General features: G+C 45.5%; 1 protein-coding gene across 1 annotated transcript; it reads right to left on the bottom strand.

Moving 5' to 3' along the window:
• Positions 1–4,084: 4,084 nt before the first annotated feature.
• On the bottom strand, positions 4,085–18,345 carry CBY2 (chibby family member 2). Its single transcript, XM_046663706.1, has 3 exons — positions 18,271–18,345; positions 17,887–17,967; positions 4,085–5,302 (listed from the first exon to the last, which is right to left on the bottom strand). Exons 1-3 carry the CDS (start codon positions 18,343–18,345, stop codon positions 4,085–4,087), a joined length of 1,374 nt encoding a protein of 457 aa, XP_046519662.1.
• Between the last annotated feature and the right edge of the window lie 711 nt (positions 18,346–19,056).

Raw genomic sequence — 19,056 nt, 5'->3', positions numbered from 1 at the left:
GATAAATCAAAAATTTAACTCCTGGCACAATAAAATGATGGTTATCAAGGATTTAGGGGTCATCAACTTCCTACATCAAACTCCTCGCCCCAGTGTAGCCTCCTCCCAGCTGTTTCCTACACTGCCAAAAGTGACACTGGACTCCAACAGGCATTCACTACACGCAGGTCGAGGTCACTCCACTTTATGAAAAGCCCTTAGAAAAGGGAAGAATTCAAGAATAGAATCTGAGCATACAAAAGCCTACAAGATTTTCTCCAGAATTGTTTTCTGGTTCCTACTGTTGGCACACTCTGCTTAACCCAGGATGACTGTCCTTGCATAGATTTTCCTATTGGAATCCCCTCCCTGAACTAATTCTGGGGAGTTTTCGTTTCCGTTAACTAGCTAGTTGTTTAGGTTGTGAGTGTTCTTCTCTATTTGACCTGACCCTCAACTTATGGGCACTAGATAGGATTCAGCCAGCTCAGTAGTAGGGTTGTAGTTGACTCTAGCAACCAGGAGTGTCAGCCAGCCGGGCCAAGGACCAAACGGGAGGGGCTAGGAAAGGTAGAATGCTTAGCTCTCTAAAGGCAAATCTTAGAGACTTGGAGCCAAGACATGCCTTGCAAAGAGAAGATAGGCTCCTTGGCCATGAGAGAAGGACTGAAAGTTGGACCAGGAGGCAGACACAGAAAGAGCTGAAAACAGCCCAGAGATGCTTAAAGGAAGCTCTCCTTGATGAATGAAATTTCATTCTATTCTACAGGAGCTTAGCGGCCACTAGAATGTTAGCTAGTCTATGACAGACTGCACCATACAACGAAACATTGTTTTGAAGTAAATCACCCCCACTCCATAAAAATGACATTTTTATGGTCCTTCTTGCTAATTTTTCACCCGTTTAGATTCTGCCTGACAGAGAGAGTTGACATTGTTAAACAGTGTTAAGTCCTAGCTCTCTCAGCTTGCACAGCCTCCAACTGCTGCTACGTAGCTTAATCCAAGTTAAATATTTGTAACACAAACATGGGGAGAGTGTGCCTTTTGTCTTCCAGTTGTCTAGAAACACAGAAATCAATTTGATTTTATCAAAAAACAAAAATGAAAAGCCCCTCCACCCTGGAGTTATTACACTGACTTAAACAATGTTTGGTATTTCATGATGCCCTGCATGATGTATTTACCAAATTCAGGGGGAAAAAACTGCAAAGGGCTAGAGGCCCATTGGCAAAAACTACCTATTTGTCAGGTTTTGGTGGCAACAGGGGAATAAATTACTCAGCCTCTGCCTGCCCATCAGTCACCTTCTGCCCTCGTGTGCAGATTAAATGTGTAGTCACTGAATAAAGAGAGGGAATTCTCCTATCATTGTTCTCCCTCATTTGGAATTTCTGATGCTATTTTGTATAAGACTTGACAAGCTCCTAAATCTGGAAAATAGGCACCAAAACCTCTTTTGGAGATCAAGTTCACTTGGCAGTGCGATCTAACAGAAGGAGTTTGCGATCTGCAGTCATTAGGTCTGCGATGAAGACCCCGATTGGCTCTTCCTAGCTAGCTAACCTCTGGCAAGTCCATTGGTGCTCCAGCTCCCCGAGCTGTAGAAGAAACTATAATGCCCACCTCACAAATACTGAGGATTATGGGGTCACGGCAAGTGACAAGTGATGGACAAAGAGCTCTGCAGCTGTCAGCTATGGCCTTGCCTCCCCTTCTGGAGCTTGCTCAAGGCTCAGAAATCTAGCCAACATGAACAACGGATTAGGAGTGAGGATATTTCAGTCTCAAACTCACATCTGTCATAGCAATCAGTTTTCCCATCAGCGACATGGGTAAACTTCTTCTTTCCCTCACATATGCCTACTCATTTATCCCCATCACTAGTGCATGGAACGTTATCCTGAGAATCAATAGGCAGCTTAACTCACCCAGCTACAGTGATTCCTCAACTCTGCTGCATATTGTAATCACCTGTGAAGCTTTTCAACCTCCCAATGTCCAGTGGTACCCAATATCAATTAAATTAGAACTTTGGGGGTAGTATCCAGGAGTCAGTATTTTTCAAAGACCCTGAGGTGATTCCACCATACAACAAAGTTTGAGAACCTCTACCAGACTCCCTTCTACAGTCACCTGAGGGTAGCTTTCAAATTCCTGGTTCTAACTTATGTCCAGGCACCGGCCTCGTGCCCAAGTGGTTAAGTTTTAACTCTCCGCTTTGGCTGCTCGGGGTTCGCCAGTTCAGATCCTGGGCCTGGACCTATGCACCGCTCATCAAGCCATGCTGTGGCAGCATCCCACATAGAAGAACTAGAATGACCTACAACTAGGATATACAACTATGTACTGGGGCTTTGCAGAGAAAAAAGGAAAAAAGAGGAAGATTGGCAACAGATGTTAGCTCAAGGCCAATCTTCCTCACAAAAAAAATAAAGTATGTCCAACTTGAAATGGAAATCAAAGCCTAGGACACCAAATCTTGAGCCTCTACACCTCCCTCCAGTGAACCTGGCAGCCACTGCCCCACCTCTTACCTTCAACTGGGAAGAACAAACCATGAGTAAGCAGAGGGCACGTGGGAATAGGGAGGCGAGCCTAGGGTCAGGGAGAGCACTGAACACCCCTTCTCAAACTGGGTGATCAGCAGGGTGACAGAAAAAGAAATTTCAAGATGAAATAAAATTGGGCAATTCTAGGTTCACCAAAGTTAAGCAGCTTTCCTCACTGTAGGGCTTCTCAGACTCTTTAAGTTGGAATATGATTATGAATCTGCCAGAGATGATTGTAGCAGCATTTCCGCCACAGAAACCTTCATTTTCTCAGAGCATTTCAAGGATTAGTACTTCAAGGAATATGCTTTAAGAAACCTAGGGCAGTGTTGGGGGATGGGAGTGGGGGCACGAGGTGGAGTTTTTTGTCCCCTGGGGAGACTTTTGGCGATGTCTGGAGACATACTTGGTTGTCACAGCTGGGGGTTGGGTGGCTGTTACTGGCATCTAGTGGGCAAAGGCCAGACATCCCACAACACACAGGACAGCCCCCACAACAAAGAGCTATCCAGCCCCAAATATCAACAGCAGCACAGTGGAAAAGCCCTGGCCTAGAGGGACCTCTTCTCCCACAAGCTATCCCCATGCCACAGCCTCAGAAACTGAAGATGAGGAGAGAGCAAGAAGGATAGGAGAAAGAGGAGAGAAGGAGGAGAAAAAGGAAGAAAAAAGGGAGGAAATGAGAGAGAAAAACAGACGATAATGAAGGAAAGGACTGGGGGAAAAGAGAGAGAAGAAAAAGAAGCCAGATTCATAATTGCCCAAACTTGAGATATCTTTTCGTAGGTGAACTGATAAACTGGTACATCCAGACAATGGAATATTATTTGGCGCTAAAAAGAAATGAGCTATCAAGCCATGAAAAGACATAGAGGACCCTTAAATGCAAATTGCTAAATGAAAAAAGCCAATCTGAAAAGGCTATAGACTGTATGACTCCAACTCTGATATGTGGAAAAGGCAAAACTATGGAGACAGTAAAAAGATCAGAGACTGCTGGGGGTTAGGAGCGAGGGAAGAATAGGTGAAGCTTAGAGAACTTTCAGGGCAGTGAAAATACTCTGATGCTATAACGGCGGATGCATGTCATTATACGTTTGTCCAAACCCACAGAATGTACACCGCCAAGAGTGAACCCTAATGTAACCTATGGCCTTTGGGTGATTATAATGTGTCAGCGTAGCTTCATCAGTTGTAGCAAATTTACCACTCTGGTGGGGATGTTGATCACGCAGGAGGCTACACGTGTGTTCGGGGGCAGGGGGTATATGAGAAATCTCTGTCCCTTCTGCTCAATTTTGCTGTGAATCTAAAACTGCTCTAAAAAATAGTAAGGAAAGAAAAAGAAGACGGAGAGCAGCACGTTGGTGTTAACTGGCCCCAGCCTCCTCACGCCTTTATTACTACTCTGAGTTTAGGAAGGCTCGTAACTCTGCTCTTCAACAGGCACGAACTGGTGGGGGAAGGCGAGAAGACAGAAGAGAGGCAGGAGGTTTTCTTCGCCGGAGTCTTCTGTGCCCGAAGCTCGGTGCCTCCGCGGCGCCTGGGCGGCCTCAGATCCTGCTGGGCTTCTTGGGGTCCTTGCTCTTAGCCGGCATGAAGGCATAGAGCTCCTCAATGAGCATCTCCATACGGGCGGTGACCTCGGTCACCGTGTCGATGACCAGCTTCTGCTGCAGCTTCAGCTTGTTGTTCTCCCACAGGGCCTTGTTCTCTTCCTGGAAGAGCCGGTGCTCCTCGCGCAGCACGTGCAGCGCCCTGTTCTCCTCCTGCAGGAGCCGGTTCTCCTCGCGCAGGACCTGCAGGTTCTGGTTCTCCTCCCGCAGCGCCTGCAGCGCCTGGTTCATCTCCCTCAGCAGCTCCAAGCACTGGCTCCCGTCCGGCAGGCCGGGGCCCGCCTTGCCCTCCTCCTCCCCGGAGGACCCCGACAGGTTGCTGACCATCTCGCGCAGGGCGCGGAGCGTCTTGGAGTCTTCCTGCGGCGTGGCGGACCCCTTGGGCTCCTCGAAGGGGGAGGCGAGGCCCGGGCCCTGCTCCGGCAGCAGCCCGGGGCCGTGCGGCTCTTCGTGGGGCGAGGGCGCCCGCTTGTTCTCCTCCATGGGCGCCGCCTTCTCCTCGGCCTGGCCCCAAAAGGCCTTCCTCTGCTCCAGCAGCTGCTGCAGGGCGCGGTTCTCCTCGCGGAGCAGCTGGAGGGTGCTGGTCTCCTTGCCGCGGTGTGCTTGCAGGGCCGGGTCCTTCTTCACCACCTCCAGGGCCACGCTGTCCTTGTGCAGCAGCAGTGAGGAGGCCCTGCTCTCCTCCCGGCCCAGCGTGGCCTTGTGCTCCTCCCAGAAGATCTGCAGGATCTTGTTCTCCTTGCGGAGGGTCTTGTTCTCCTCGCGCAGGCCCTTGTTCTCCTCCCGCAGGGCCTTGTTCTCCTCCTGCAGCAGGTACTCCTTGGCCAGCCTCTTGTGGTGCAGCTTGTGGTGGAACGAGGAGGAGGGAGAGAAGTGCGGCGACTGCAGGCGGCAGTTCTCGTTCACCCACCGCCCGTCCTGGAAGACGAACATCTCATCGCTGAGCTGCACGCGGGGAGGGTTGTAATCCAGCTCGAGGTCCGCCTGGGAGGTGGGGCGCTCCATGGGGTCCAAGGGCACGGAGGAGAAGCGATTCAGCGGGTAGGAGTGCTGGCTGACCACCCGGCGGCTCAGCCTGGGCAGGGCGGCCTGCCTGGCGCAGCGCGGGGTGGAGTACAAGTTGTGGAGCCTCAGGAAAGGCTCGGCTGTGCCCCTCTGCGGGAGAGAACAGGGAAGCCCAGAGTTAGTAAAGGAGCGGACACCCCCAAGGCTGGCTGACCCGATACGAGGCCGGGATACCCCACAATAAACCCAGTCTGAAAGTCTGGCCTGGCCACAGTGGGCACTTTGGCACTTGGCCTCTTGGGGTCCTCACAAGGAAATACAGTTGATCCTCAACATTCGCGGCAGTTCTGTCCTATAAAGTCCCCGCAAACACTGAATTAGTGAATACTGTACCATTTCTCCTAGGAGAAATACAGGGTTAAGTTCCTGCAAGCATCTGATCACATTTTCATCAACGAATCAGTGCACAATCTTGTTTTGTGTGTGTTTCTGTTGAAAGATACCTTATTTACTACATATTGTTGATTTGTTTACATTGAACTTTTGGCCCACAGCACTATAATTCATGCCTGAACAAAGCTTAGCTAACATATTTTCTCCAGAAGGCACGTCACTGCCTTCTTGTGGTTAGGAAACTAGAGAGCACTTCAGCACTGTGCTTGGGGGCCATTTTAATCAGCGAAATCACCAACAAAAGCAGAAAGATCTGAAAAACATGGCACCAAACTGTGAAAAAGACACTATTTTACAGTACGAGAGCTGAAACGAGAAGCGTCCTTAGCTGGGAATGTGTGTGTCAGGTGACTCAAATTTTTCATCCCTCTGTGCATGTCCATGAATGACCACCAAAGTGCCACGAGTATTGATTTGGGGGTTACAGACAAATTTTAGTAAGCAAACACACAAATGTGCAATCTGCGAGTGATGAGAACCAGCTATACATCGTGGGGGTTAAAGGCATTGATTTTGGAGTCAAGTAAATTTTTGAGTCGGAGACCCACTATTTTATCAGTTATAACAGGGGCAAGTAATCTGAGTTTCAGTTTCCACATTTCCAAATGCGGATAATTGCCTCTACTGCTTTCCTCATAGAGATATTTTTAGCGTTAAAAGAGGTAATGTGCTAAGCAGTAAGCGTGGGCTCTGGCACACTTCTGTCACCCTAGAGGAGGAACAAACACTGTTCTCAAGCTACCCCAGCTGCAGATATGTACCCACAATTGGTGTGAGCAGAGGGGGAACATAATCACCCCAACAGCCACCCAAATTACTAAGTCCAGAATGGAGGTGCTGTTGGTCAGCCCAGCCATCTCCTTCGCCCTATTCAGGGTCATCCTCCACTCTTAGCCACGCCTGAGTCTGTCCGGCCAGCAGCCCCCTTAACATCCATCGACACAGGGCTAGGCTCAAAGCAGAGTCCAGGCGATAATTTTGGAATGGAAGGGCACCATCACAGACATATCACGAGAGTTCAACATGTGGTAACAAACATTGCAAAGGACATTAAGGAATTCATAAAGAGGAATTCATAATGGTGGCCATGCTCCTCAAGACCACCATATAAAAAGGGAATCAGAGCCACAGAGCTTAAACCTAACAAGCCAGCAGCTCTTACACTTCCCAGTACAGAAGAATCACCTGAGTGAGTTTTCTTTTTGTTTTTTTTTTTTTTTGAGGAAGATTAGCCCTGAGCTAACATCTGCTGCCAATCCTCCTCTTTTTGCTGAGGAAGGCTGGCCCTGAGCCAACATCCGTGCCCATCTTCCTCCACTTTATATGTGGGACGCCTACCAAAGCATGGCCTGCCAAGTGATGCCATGTTTGCACCCAGGATCCGAACTGGCAAACACTGGGCTGCCAAAGCAGAACGTGAGCACTTAACCACTGCACCACCAGGCCGACGCGCCCCCCCCCCCCCCCCGCACCCGCCCCCAACCCAGTGAGCTGTAAATGCAGATTTCAGAGGCTTCTACTTGCGAGACTGATTCACTCAGTCTGGGGTATGGTCCAGGAATCTGCATTTCTAACCGGCTCCCTCGGGCAGTCAGGACTGCTCTAAGCTAGGTGGAAAGTATAGTTTGCCCAGGTGAGGGTTACACCACGATTAAAAGCCAAGAAGTCAAGACTGGGGGTCACGAGCATTCTTGTCCTGGTTCTATTGCTGATGGGCAGTGTGAAACTGGAGAGCTCTCTCACCCGCTCTGAGACCCAGATTTTTCCCAAGTAAAAAAAAGGGAGTCAGGGGGCTGGCCCCATGGCAGAGTGGTTAAAGTTCCATGCACTCTGCTTTGGCAGCCCAAGTTTGCAGGTTCATATCCGGGGTGTGGACCTACTCCACTCATCAGCCATGCTGTGGAGGCATCCCACGTACAAAATAGAGGAAGATTGGCACAGATGTTAGCTCAGGGCTAATCTTCCTCACCAAAAAAAAGACGGACTCAGACTCCACGATCTTAAGGGCTCCTTCCAACATCAAAAGTCAGTGAAATGTACCTGTAAAAAGAAAATAACCCGTGCCCTGCTTAGTTCACAACACTATTGTGAGGATTGAATGAGATAATGAATGCAAAAGTGTTTTTAAAACTGCCAATTGCCATAGAAATGCAAGGTATTGTTATCAAGAAAAGTAGGTTCACTAATGGAGGAATTCAGAGATGTATTCAGAAAGTGGTGAACAGGTGGACTACATCCTGAAGAAGAGGCAACAATTGCAGCAATGAATTTAAATAAAAATACGATCATGATAGCTACTTCTAAATGCAGCAAGAGCATTTCATCCAAGTACATTGCAATGCTCTCCAAATATCGATTCCTCATTTTTAAGGTTACTTTCACAATTTTACAGATAGAGAAGACAGAAAACAAGTTAGGTTGTCTGCATTATATATATGCGTGTATAGAGAGAAGTAATTTGCACGGTGTATAAAGTGGGTTAGAATCTTTAAGACCTAAAGAGTTAGATAAATAGAAGGCACAGTGCTATGCCATTAACTTTGCAATAAGCACATGTCATTAACTTTGTAAGGTTGTGCTTAATCTTCCGGATAGCCAGGGTGTGAGGGCATTCTGCAATCAGAACCTTATTTACTTTAAATAAATCCAGCCTCCATGGTTTTCATATTTCTCAATTGGGAAAGCACATGGCTCTTGTGGCTGAACCTGTGATCAGAATGAACCTCACTGTGGATAGCCTAGATGGTTTCCTTGTAAATTGAAGGTCCCTTGATTCCGATTTCTGGTAAGATTAGTCAAGATCACTAAAGAGTGAATCTTGAGAGATCCTCTCCATCCTCCCACTAGAACCTACTTAGGGCTCCATCTCAACAGGATCTCACTCTAGACGGTATTGCTATGGAAAATGTGGTTTTAGTCGATGGTGTGTATCCCCATCTTGAGAGGGAAAGGGAAGTAGGGAACAAATATTGAGCCCCAGCTTTGTGAGAGGCCCTGAGTGAGCTACCTACCAAATTCATTGAATCCTCACAACACTGACATAATAAGATGTTATTATTCCCATTTTACAGATGGAAAAACCGAAAGTCAGAGAAGTTAAATAACCAGCACAAGTTCATTCACTAAGTTGCAAATCCAGTTCTGGCTCCCTGAACCTTATACGTGTGAAGCACATATGTGGGAAATCGCCATGGATTTATCAAAGGACTTTCAGTGCTTTGGGGTCAAGATAGTTTTTCGTTAACTTTTTATTATGAAAAAATTTCAAAATATACAAAAAGAGGGAGAATAGTCTGATAAATTTGCACGTACCCATCACCCAGCTTCGGCAGTTATCAAATCAAGGCCGCACTTGTTTCATTTATACCACCACCCAATTCCACAGCTACTTCCTTGTCAGTGGGTTATTTTAAAGCTAAATTTAGACACTGTGTCACTTTATCCATAAATACATCAATGTGTACCTTTTTAACAAAACCGCAATACCGTTATCATCCCTTTAAAATTTAACAATGATCCCTTAACATCAGCAAATACTGAGTCAGTGTTCAAATTTCCCCACTTGTCTCATTTCTTTTTTATGATTGTTTGGTTTCTCATTCCAACTGAATGTCCAAATAGGAATCACTAATGCTTTATCCCTGTTCAGAGTATCCGTGATGGCCTTTAATTCATCCTAGTCAGCTGCCTTTATTCTATATCCACATTCCGAACTGAGTACCCAAGGAGTTTTCGACTATCTCCCCAACAGAAATGCACTAAATAAAACCTTAACATGTGAGTGGCAGATCCCTAACTATGGACAATCTGGGTATTTGGACCCTTGCCCTTATGCATGCCATAAGGTGACCTTGCTCACATCCTCTCCCCCACTGACCTTGGTTTCCACTTCTGTATAATGACGGGTTAGTGATGTTATTTCTAACCACCCTCTTGGTCTAACTTACTCTGGTCCAATGGATATGTGTTTGTAAATGGGTACCACTATGGCCCCAGCATCCGTCTTTTACCCACCTACTTGGCATCTTGTCCCCTCCCTTAAATGGCCAACACTTCCCAAGAAGACCCTGTGCCTTCTCTGTTCCATTCCCACAGCGCCTAATCCAGAAAATGCTGATGGATTAATGGGCCCCTTTACCTCCTTACCCAGGAAACCAAATCCTCCTCTTATAAATTAGTCCTACCATCTTTCCTCTTATCCCCAGACAGGGCAGAGAAGGTGGCCAAGTCCAGCATTACTTCACAGCCTAATTTCTTAGACAGAACACTTAAACATTTTTAAAATTTTAATAGTCATATATTTATTTTAATTGTTTTAGAAAAAAGATACCTATTTTATTAAACCCACGATACTATAGATAGTATTAAGGTGAGGCTAAAATAAAGCAGCAACTTTTCTATTTCTGAAAGTGAGAAGATTTAAGGAGAAATGCTAAATATACCGGCATTTCAAATATGACAAGCATCATGATTGAACTTCGGGAAGACATTGAGCCAAGACAAACTCTTTCTTTCCCATATTTCCCCCAATTCAAATCAGGCTTAACTAGACTTAGTCCTCAAAAGAAAGTTCTTTCTTGGCCTTGTGAAAACTCCTTGCCCTAATCTATTCTCACTCTGAATGTTCTTGCCAATACCAATAATCTCTCCACATTTATGTCAATGATTCCACTGACATTAATTTGGCATCTCAGATCCTGCCCTCAGGGAACTTCCAATCAATTTGAAAAATCAGTGAATAGCATCAATTATTTCTTGGCGCAAATAAGGGAGGTAAAGAGCAGCAAGCATTAAAGCAGGCAGTAAGATCTGGGGAACAGGAGACTAGACATCATAAAATCCGAAGAGAGTCTGACTCTGTGCTGCATTAGTGCATGACCCTTACAAAATCACTTAATTTCTGCGCCTCAGTTTCCATATCTAGAAAATGTGGATGCCAACATGATTCAGAGCCATCCCATATGTTTGTGCAGGCTGTACAATGCCCAGCTCTACAGCGTGCCATTCACAATTATGTCATTGCCGTGCACAACCTGTACAACCATCCACAGAAACCTTACTAACATCGGCCCTCTTTATTTCAGAGAGTTTGTTGTAGAGTTCAAAAATAAAAAGAGAATATGTGACATTTTCTTTCTTTGTAGAGAGCTACAGACATGCAAGCATGGTTACTGTGGATTCAGAAAAGAAGTTGCTCAGCATTTCCTTAGAAGAAGATTGTACAGAACAGGCAAAAGGAAATAACACTTACTGAATGACTATTATGTGATGATATGCTAATTGATTTCCATATTCATATGTGATATCTTACCAAAAAGAAATACCATGCTTCTACCTAACATCACATAGCCAACAAGGGGGCAATCTGACTCCAAACTCCATGCTCATTCTAGCACTTCATGCTATCCAGATATTTTATTTTGCATGTATTGATATTATTACTTTGCCATGATTCTCTTATGTCCTGTCTCATCCTCTCCTCAGATATATAAATTGCAATTCTGTAAGGACAGTGACCTGTCCCTTATTCTTTTGACATCCCTGGTCCTGAGAATTAGAACAGCACACTTCACACACCATGGAGGCATAACGAGTCCTTGCCAGGGAACTAATCAACCAAAATGCACTGAAAGGTGGGGAGGAGATATTAGGTTGAACTATGTGAAACTGTTGGCATTCTACCATTTTTTGGCCTACAAAGTGGCAATTTCATAGATGATAACATAAAGAGATAGAAAGAGATTCCATGCACATGGATCGGAAGAATAAACATTCTTAAAATGTCCATACTACCCAAAGCAATCCACAGATTCAGTGCAATCCCAATCAGAATCCCAATGACGTTCTTCATGGAAATAGAACAAAGAATCCTAAAATTCAAATGGGGCAATCAAAGACCCTGAATTGTTAAGGCAATCCTCAGAAAAAAAGAACAAAGCTGGAGACCTCACAATCCCTGACTTCAAAATGTACCACAAAGCCTTAGTAGTCAAAACAGCATGGTACTGGTACAAAAACAGACACACAGATCAGTGGAAGAGAACTGAAAGCCCAGAAATAAGACCACACGTCTACAGACAGCTAATCTTCAACTGAAAGCCCAGAAATAAGACCATACATCTACAGACAGCTAATCTTCAACAAAGCCTCCAAGAACATATAATGGAGAAAAGATAGTCTCTTCAATAAATGTTGTTGGGAAATCTGGGCAACTACTTGCAAAAGAATGAAGCTAGACCATTATCTCACGCCAAACACAAAAAGTAACTCAAAATGGATCAAAGACTTGAAGATAAGCCCTGAAACCATAAAACTTCTGGAAGATAATATAGACAGTACATTCTGTGACATCAAACTTAAAAGGATCTTTTCAAATACCATGTCTTCTCAGACAAGGGAAACAAAAGAAAAAATAAACAAGTAGGGCTTCATCAGACTAAAGAGCTTCTGTAAGCCAAGAGACACTAGGATCAAAACAAAAAGACAACCACCAATTGGGAGAAAATATTTGCAAATAATATACCTGACAAGGGCTTAACCTTCATAATATATGAAGAACTCACACAACTGAAGAACAAAAAAACAAACAGCCCGATCAAAAAACAGGCAGAGGACATGAACAGACATTTTTCCAAAGAAGATATACAGATGGCCAATAAGCACATGAAAAAATGTTCAACATCGCTAATCATCAGGGAAAGGCAAATCAAAACCACACTAAGATATCACCTTACACTTGTTAAAATGGCTACAATCACTAAGACTAAAAATAACAAATGTTGGAGAGGGTGTGGAGAAATGGGAACCCTAATACACTGCTGGTGGGACTGAAAACTGATGCAGTCACTATGGAAAATAGTATGGAAATTCCTCAAAAAACTAAAAATAGAGGGGCTGGCCCCGTGGCCAAGTGGTTAAGTTCGCGCGCTCTGCTGCAGGCGGCCCAGTGTTCGAATCCTGGGCGGGGACATGGCACTGCTCATCAAACCACGCTGAGGCAGCGTCCCACATGCCACAACTAGAAGGACCCACAACAAAGAATATACAACTATGTACTGGGGGCATTGGGAAGAAAAAGGAAAAAATAAAATCTTTAAAAAAAAAACAAACTGAAAATAGAAATACCATATGACCCAGCTATCCCACTACTGGGTATCTATCCAAACAACTTGAAATCAACAATCCAAAGTGACTTTTCTACCCCTATGTTCATTGCAGCACTATTCACAATAGCCAAGACATGGAAGCAACCCAAGTACCCAAAGACCAATGATTTGATAAAGAAGATATGGTATAGCACAACCAGAGGCACAACTAGAACATAAACTATGTACTGGGGGGCTTTGGGGAGAAGGAAAAAAACCAACAAAGATTGGTAACAGATGTTAGCTCAGGTGCCAATCTTTAAAAAAAAAAGAAATAAAAGAAGATGTGGTATACATATACAATGGAATACTACTCAGCCATTAAAAAAGACAAAATCATCCCATTTGCAACAACATAGATGGGCCTGGAGGGTATTATGTTAAGCGAAGTAAGCCAGACTGAGAAAGACAAACACCATATGACTTCATTCATATGTGAAAGATAAACACACAGACAAAGAGAACATTTCAGTGGTTACCAGGGGAAGGGGGTTGAGGGGTGGGCACAGGGGATGAGGAGGAGCACTTACATGGTGATGGACAAGAAATAATACACAACTGAAACTTCACAATGATGTAAACTATGATGAACGCAATAAAAAAAATAATATTTTAAAAAGTGGCAATTTCACTCATTTTAATATATTTAGTATATTTGGTAAAGCTATAGCCCCATTTCAATTCATATTTTAAAACTGCAGAGATATCATTGCCTCCTGTAAAATCAGTAACAGTCAGGTTTCCCCCATGTCACTCATTCCACAATAGTCCATCCATGTAGCCCTTCCAGGGAGCTGCCCCTGCACACAAGCGTGCTGGTCGTCCATGCCACCATCTTGAATCTATAATCCAGTGAGGATAGAGGCTCCAAATTTCCACAAGCTTTGGGCTTAAAAGTCCCATCTTTGAGTGCTCTTGAGAAAGTCACTTAATTTCTCTGAATGTCATGTCTAACCTAAACATAGCTGCTCTGCCTGCTCCCTGGGGTTGTTGGGAGAGGCCAAGAAGGTGGAAGGCAAGCTGTCATGAAGACCAAACCAATGGCCAGTTCTACAGGTAAGGCTTAACCATTCCTGGCCTAAAACCCTATAGCAAATGCTGAATATATTTCTTTACATAAGGGCTTTCCAAAAAGCGAGCATCTGAGCTAAGCAAACACATGAAGTACAGAATCCCACAGCTCCTCAGCTGATGTTTGAAGCCAGCTCCTTCTCAGTAGGTCTCCTTGGCCAGTGGTATCACTGAGTTGGTCTCATGGGTTAAACCAATCTGTCCTTGACAGATTGGGGCCCTAACAAGAGGTCTGGGCCTTTCAGGAGAACCCTAAAATGTTCTCCTAAGCCTGGGAGGTAGAGCCTATGGAAGTATGATCCTAGCCCCTAAAGTATCATGGCCCAAGTTTCCCATGACAGAGAGGATTGTCTCTTCTTCTCTGATCTCTTTCCTATAGGAAATGCCCTCACATATGGACACAGACCCAGTAGATGGGAGAGGAAAAGGCTGGCTTCCTCATGGAAGAATGGGATATGAGGATGGATGCAGGAAGGGAATACAACTGGCTATGGAGTTCATCAGAACTTCCTATCAGGCCTTGTTAGGAAGGCAACCAAGAGACTCTGTCCTCCAGGAGCAATGTGCTCACAGCTGTCACCTAAGATGTTAGTGCTGGGGATTCAGGAAGGGCCCTGGACACAGACACCTCCCTCATAGATGCCTGAATCCCACCTATGGATGGGAATCCTTTCTTAGCATCAGGCCTGGCCCTCTCCCCAGCATCTCCTTTTTAAATGCAAGTGGTCCTGGAAGGCAAATGCTCGAAATCACCAACAACTGCATGACTTTGTCAGATCACTGGCCTCATGGCAAGTGGAGAGCATGGAAGAAGAGTGGCCAATGGAACGGGGTCAGGGTGGGGGTGGGGCAAAGGGCAGGTGATAAGACTAAAGTCTCTTATTGATACTACAGGATTTCTAAGGAACAGCTCTCTGACTGGGACCTTACGGGGTGAAGTTTCTGGGATTGGTGGCCTTCCATCTAAAGAGTTTGGGGGCAGGACTGGACAGTGACTAGCCAGGCTTAGCTGACACTCACTGAAGTGCCTTCCACTCCTAGAAGAGTGTGGCTACCACAGACCAGAAGAGATGTCCAAATGCCCCTGGTGGACTCCAAGCCTGCGGACCAAGTTTTTTAAACACCTGCTTCGCCAACGTTACCGAGGGTTATGATGAGAGACCATTCAACTGCCTGAGGTACTTCTCAGGCATGTGAAGCTGAGAGGCCCAGGATGACGGAAGGAAAAGCCAGATATGCTACTAATTCTCAGACAAAGGTGAAAAAGTCTTATTATCATATTTTTAAATTAACTCAGCTTCCCAGTACCATGATAAAGACAGTGTTGGTTTTAATAAATGCTAACAAGTAAGAGGATAATTCACAGGTCAACGTGATTGATTTAGATAGAATTATGTTAACAGCAATAAGGATAAAGTTGTCATCATACGTGGTAGTTTTAGCTAATTATTTAACATAGAATCTCTTGAAATCTTTCTCCTAATAGTTATTCAAATTGGCAGAGATACATATATTCTGAGCAGATTCCATAGCTCCTGAAGAACAAGCCCAAACAAAGGAGACTGAGAACAGCCCACAGGGAGGGAGCCGGGGGGCACTGGAAGGTCTGTGGGAGCTCCTCCTGATCTGGGGTAGATCCTTCATTAAGATAAACACCTTCATGAGAGTCACAGATAGTGTTCACGGGGGGAAACGCGAATGCCTGTGAGAACGGAATCATTATGTACAAAAGGAACCAGGAGGTCAGCTAGCTTGGGCAGGAAATAACACAGATAGCAGGCAAGTTATTGCACGGGAGGGAAATAGATCAGAAAACACAAATATTTAATGTGAGGAAGAAAAACTGGAAATCAATAAGACCTGAAAAGACCTAAGGGTGATAGGACACAGGGAATCACAGGCGTTTGCAGTGCAATTGAGAAGCCCAAATGCCCAGCATGAGGGGAAGCTCGGAGGCCAGAAGGACTTTCTGGAAACACAGAGCTGCTGCTGCAATTCCCTTCTCAAATGAATGGACTCAGTCCGAGAATAAAGCAGCGTGTGGTAGACACACGCAGGGAACTCAGAGGCGAGCGGTTAAGGTGCGGGGAGAGGAGGCACTGTCTCCTATAAGCAGGAGAAGAAGCGGAGAGCTAAGACGTTACCCAGCCCAGCCAGGTGGCATATGCCCAGCTTGTGGCGTAGAGGAAAGAGTGGACAATGACCTGGGTACAAGCCCATAACTCCTGCTCTCTCATTATCAGCGGGGTTCCCAGGTGTATCTGTATGATCTCTACCTCACACCTGCATGGCCCAGTGCCCAACACATGATCAAATCAGCACTCAGTCAATATTTCTTCCCATCCTTGTTAACCGATCCAGTCCCCTAAGCGGTGCACCATCTCATTTAAGGAGAGCATGTGGGTCGCTCTCACAGCCCTGGTGGAGGCACAGTTCCATAACGTAAACTTATAGACACCATCACCACTCTCCCAGAGCGCCAGCCTAGAGCATCCTGGCAGGTGTCCGAAACCTGGTAATGACTTGTGCCCCCGTGGCAGGTATACCCATGTGGCCACATCTGCCCGTCGGAGGCACATGTGCCCAGGCAGCAGGTCCTCTCATTCAATGCCCTCCATGCCCGGAAGCAGCCGCAGGTCCTGCAGTGCTGGGCTATTTCTGGGAGCTGGGCAGGGAGAGTTGTGCCAGGTGTAGATGGAAGACTTTTTGCAATCTCTCTATCACACGACCACTCTTTCAAATCCTATCCCACCCCCACCCCCATGTTGGCACCCTCTGCCTGTCCCTTAGTGATGCAAAGATTGATTGATGTGGGCTGTGAAGGAACCAAAGGAGCAACACTCACCCTCAGGGAAGTAGTGGCCTGTGCATCTCATGTGGAAAGAATTGGACCCAAAGCCAGGTTCCTACAGCTGTAGGAACCCCATGGGCAAGCCACCCTGTCTAAGGATCAGGAGAAAGTTAGCTTACATTCTAAGCTTCATGAGCTGAAACGAATATAGAAGTGGCTGTTCATTACAAAGTTAAAAGGGTAATGTGAAAACAAAGAGCCAGAATGATTTTTTGTCCTATATCTTTCCCTCCTGCTGAACATACTTGCCTAGATTGTTACAATGACTTCCACCTCCAGAAAGAACACTGAAGGTTTTCTTTCTAATCTTATTCTTCTGAAAATCCTTAAGAAAGAAATGGCTTTAGAAAAAAAACTCCATATATATATATATATATATATATATATAGGATGTCCACTGGCGATCAACTCTGATCCTACACATCCCAGGACAGAGCTTTGAGATGGTTACCTCCACATTGGATTCCTCCACTCTACATTTCAGGCCCTCTGGTTGCACTGCCATGGTCTTCCAACAGGGCCTTAGGCGATGATGGGGAAGCAAGGCTTTGTGGCTCACATGTCAGAGAGAGATCATGTGCCCCAAAGGCCTTTGTGACATAGCAGTGGAAACAATCCAATCAGGAGGACCCCAGCAGGGAAACCACGGCTTAGCAAGAGGAGACTTGAGAGTCTCAAGCCTGTCAAGACTCCACCCGTTCATTGGCTTCCATTTTGAATCCCTAGTGCCCATCCCTCACACTCTACCTTTGGTATACAGCAGGCCTTCATTCTCTTGACTCACTGAATGGCCCTGTACCCCTTGGTCCACGTACTTGGTTTTCTATTCATGGATTCAGTCATATGCATTTGATTCCAAGCCCCAGTCGTAATTCTCTTCTAGAAACCCAGAGTGGTTGCACAACAGCAAGCACCAAAAGGTTTGATTTTGAGAAGACTGGCTTATTCCAGAGTGTCAGAAATTTCAAGTGTTAGGGCTTGAAGATCTTACCAGCTTACCTAACCCACCCTCCTAATTCAAGGGACAAGGAACCCAAGATCCAGAGTGGCTAAGTGGCCTCCCCCAGATGCACAGCTGGTTGGCAGCTGACCCACAACTAGAATCTGAGGTCCTGACTACTCTGCTCATTCTACAACATCTTGCTAGAGTTTCGAAAGAGGAGGGTTATTCGGGCTAAAACTGACAGGGTACATCCTTCTGTGATTATCCCTACCTGAGGTAGAACCACATTGATTGGAATTTCTAGGCTTTCAGATCTGGTATCTCTTTTTCTTGTAAAATTTGGCCTCGAGTGCTGTAGAAAAGAGAAAATAAAAAGATTTCTGCTTCCCAGCCCATCCTCTGGACCTCATTTGCTCACCTGAAAAAATTGAGGGCTTTCTACACACTTATCCCCTCTTGTCAATTATGTACATTATGAAAATTGAATCTGGAAAAGTGTGAAGATGATATCTGATAAGATGCTGTATCAATCTCTGAACAGCTATTAACAGGTTTTAGAGTTGACATAAGGCCTTCCAAAAGTCTTCAGAGCAGAGATACCCACACCTACTACCTTTTCTAAGATAATTCTTTCTATATCAAATAAAAATCTTACCAATGTTAGATGCCACGTGTAGGTCGTATGCGTAAGTTGGTCACCAAAACACTCAGAACATTCCAGAGGTGACATCACAAAACAATATGGTCTTTTTTAGGGCTCATGGTCTCTCTCCGAGCATCTCAGGTGGGAATGAGGCATCTGACAGTCAGAAGGAGCTCACCCTGGTTGGGCCCACACAGCTGGTCAGGGTCAGTGTGACACACAATAGCCCAAACACTACCCCCCTGTTTGGTCATCCTGACTCCCCCATTGACATCCCCACTGCCAGGCTGGGCTGACATCCCTGTCCTCTCTCTAGAGGTGGCATCTTCCACTTGGAATTGGGTCATTCAAGAAGAAAGAAACTCAGACTGAACTCTTTCCAGATCAAGAGAATAAATGCAGTCGGAGTTGACGTGTGACACCAACCAGTGCTCCAATTCCCTGACACCAACTGGATGTCTTATAGTTCAATTCTGACACAATCTGCCTGGAGTTGGTGTCGGGTCACATAAATTAAAGGCTCAGTCCCACAAGACTGCCCCCACTTCAGACACCAGTCCCAAGTCCCGAGCCACCAGCACTCCTGATTATTGGGGGTTCCCACAAACCCCTCCTCAGGTTCGATAATTTGCTAGAATAGCTCACAGAACTCAGGAAAACACTTGACTTACAATTTCAGGGTTTTTATAAAAAATACAGCTCAGGAACAGCCAAGTGGAAGAGATGCTTAGGGTAACGTATGAGGGAAGAGGCATTTGGAGCTTCCATGCCCTCTGAGGGCACATCAGTCTCCCAGCA

The sequence above is a fragment of the Equus quagga genome, chromosome 6, assembly GCF_021613505.1.
Source record: "Equus quagga isolate Etosha38 chromosome 6, UCLA_HA_Equagga_1.0, whole genome shotgun sequence".
In the NCBI taxonomy this organism is placed as follows: Eukaryota; Metazoa; Chordata; class Mammalia; order Perissodactyla; family Equidae; genus Equus; species Equus quagga.
Note: the sequence above shows the minus strand (reverse complement) of the source record. Positions and strands in the feature narration are given on the sequence as shown.

What these genes read in the sequence shown, in the direction of transcription:
- CBY2 (XM_046663706.1), bottom strand. Translation starts at nt 18,345, where the DNA reads ATGTCACCTCTGGAATGTTCTGAGTGTTTTGGTGACCAACTTACGCAT. An exon ending in ACACGTGGCATCTAACATTG is followed by an intron (nt 17,968 to 18,270) that starts GTAAGATTTTTA and finishes TCTTTTCTACAG; the next exon opens with CACTCGAGGCCAAATTTTAC. An exon ending in TCAATGTGGTTCTACCTCAG is followed by an intron (nt 5,303 to 17,886) that starts GTAGGGATAATC and finishes TCTCTCCCGCAG; the next exon opens with AGGGGCACAGCCGAGCCTTT.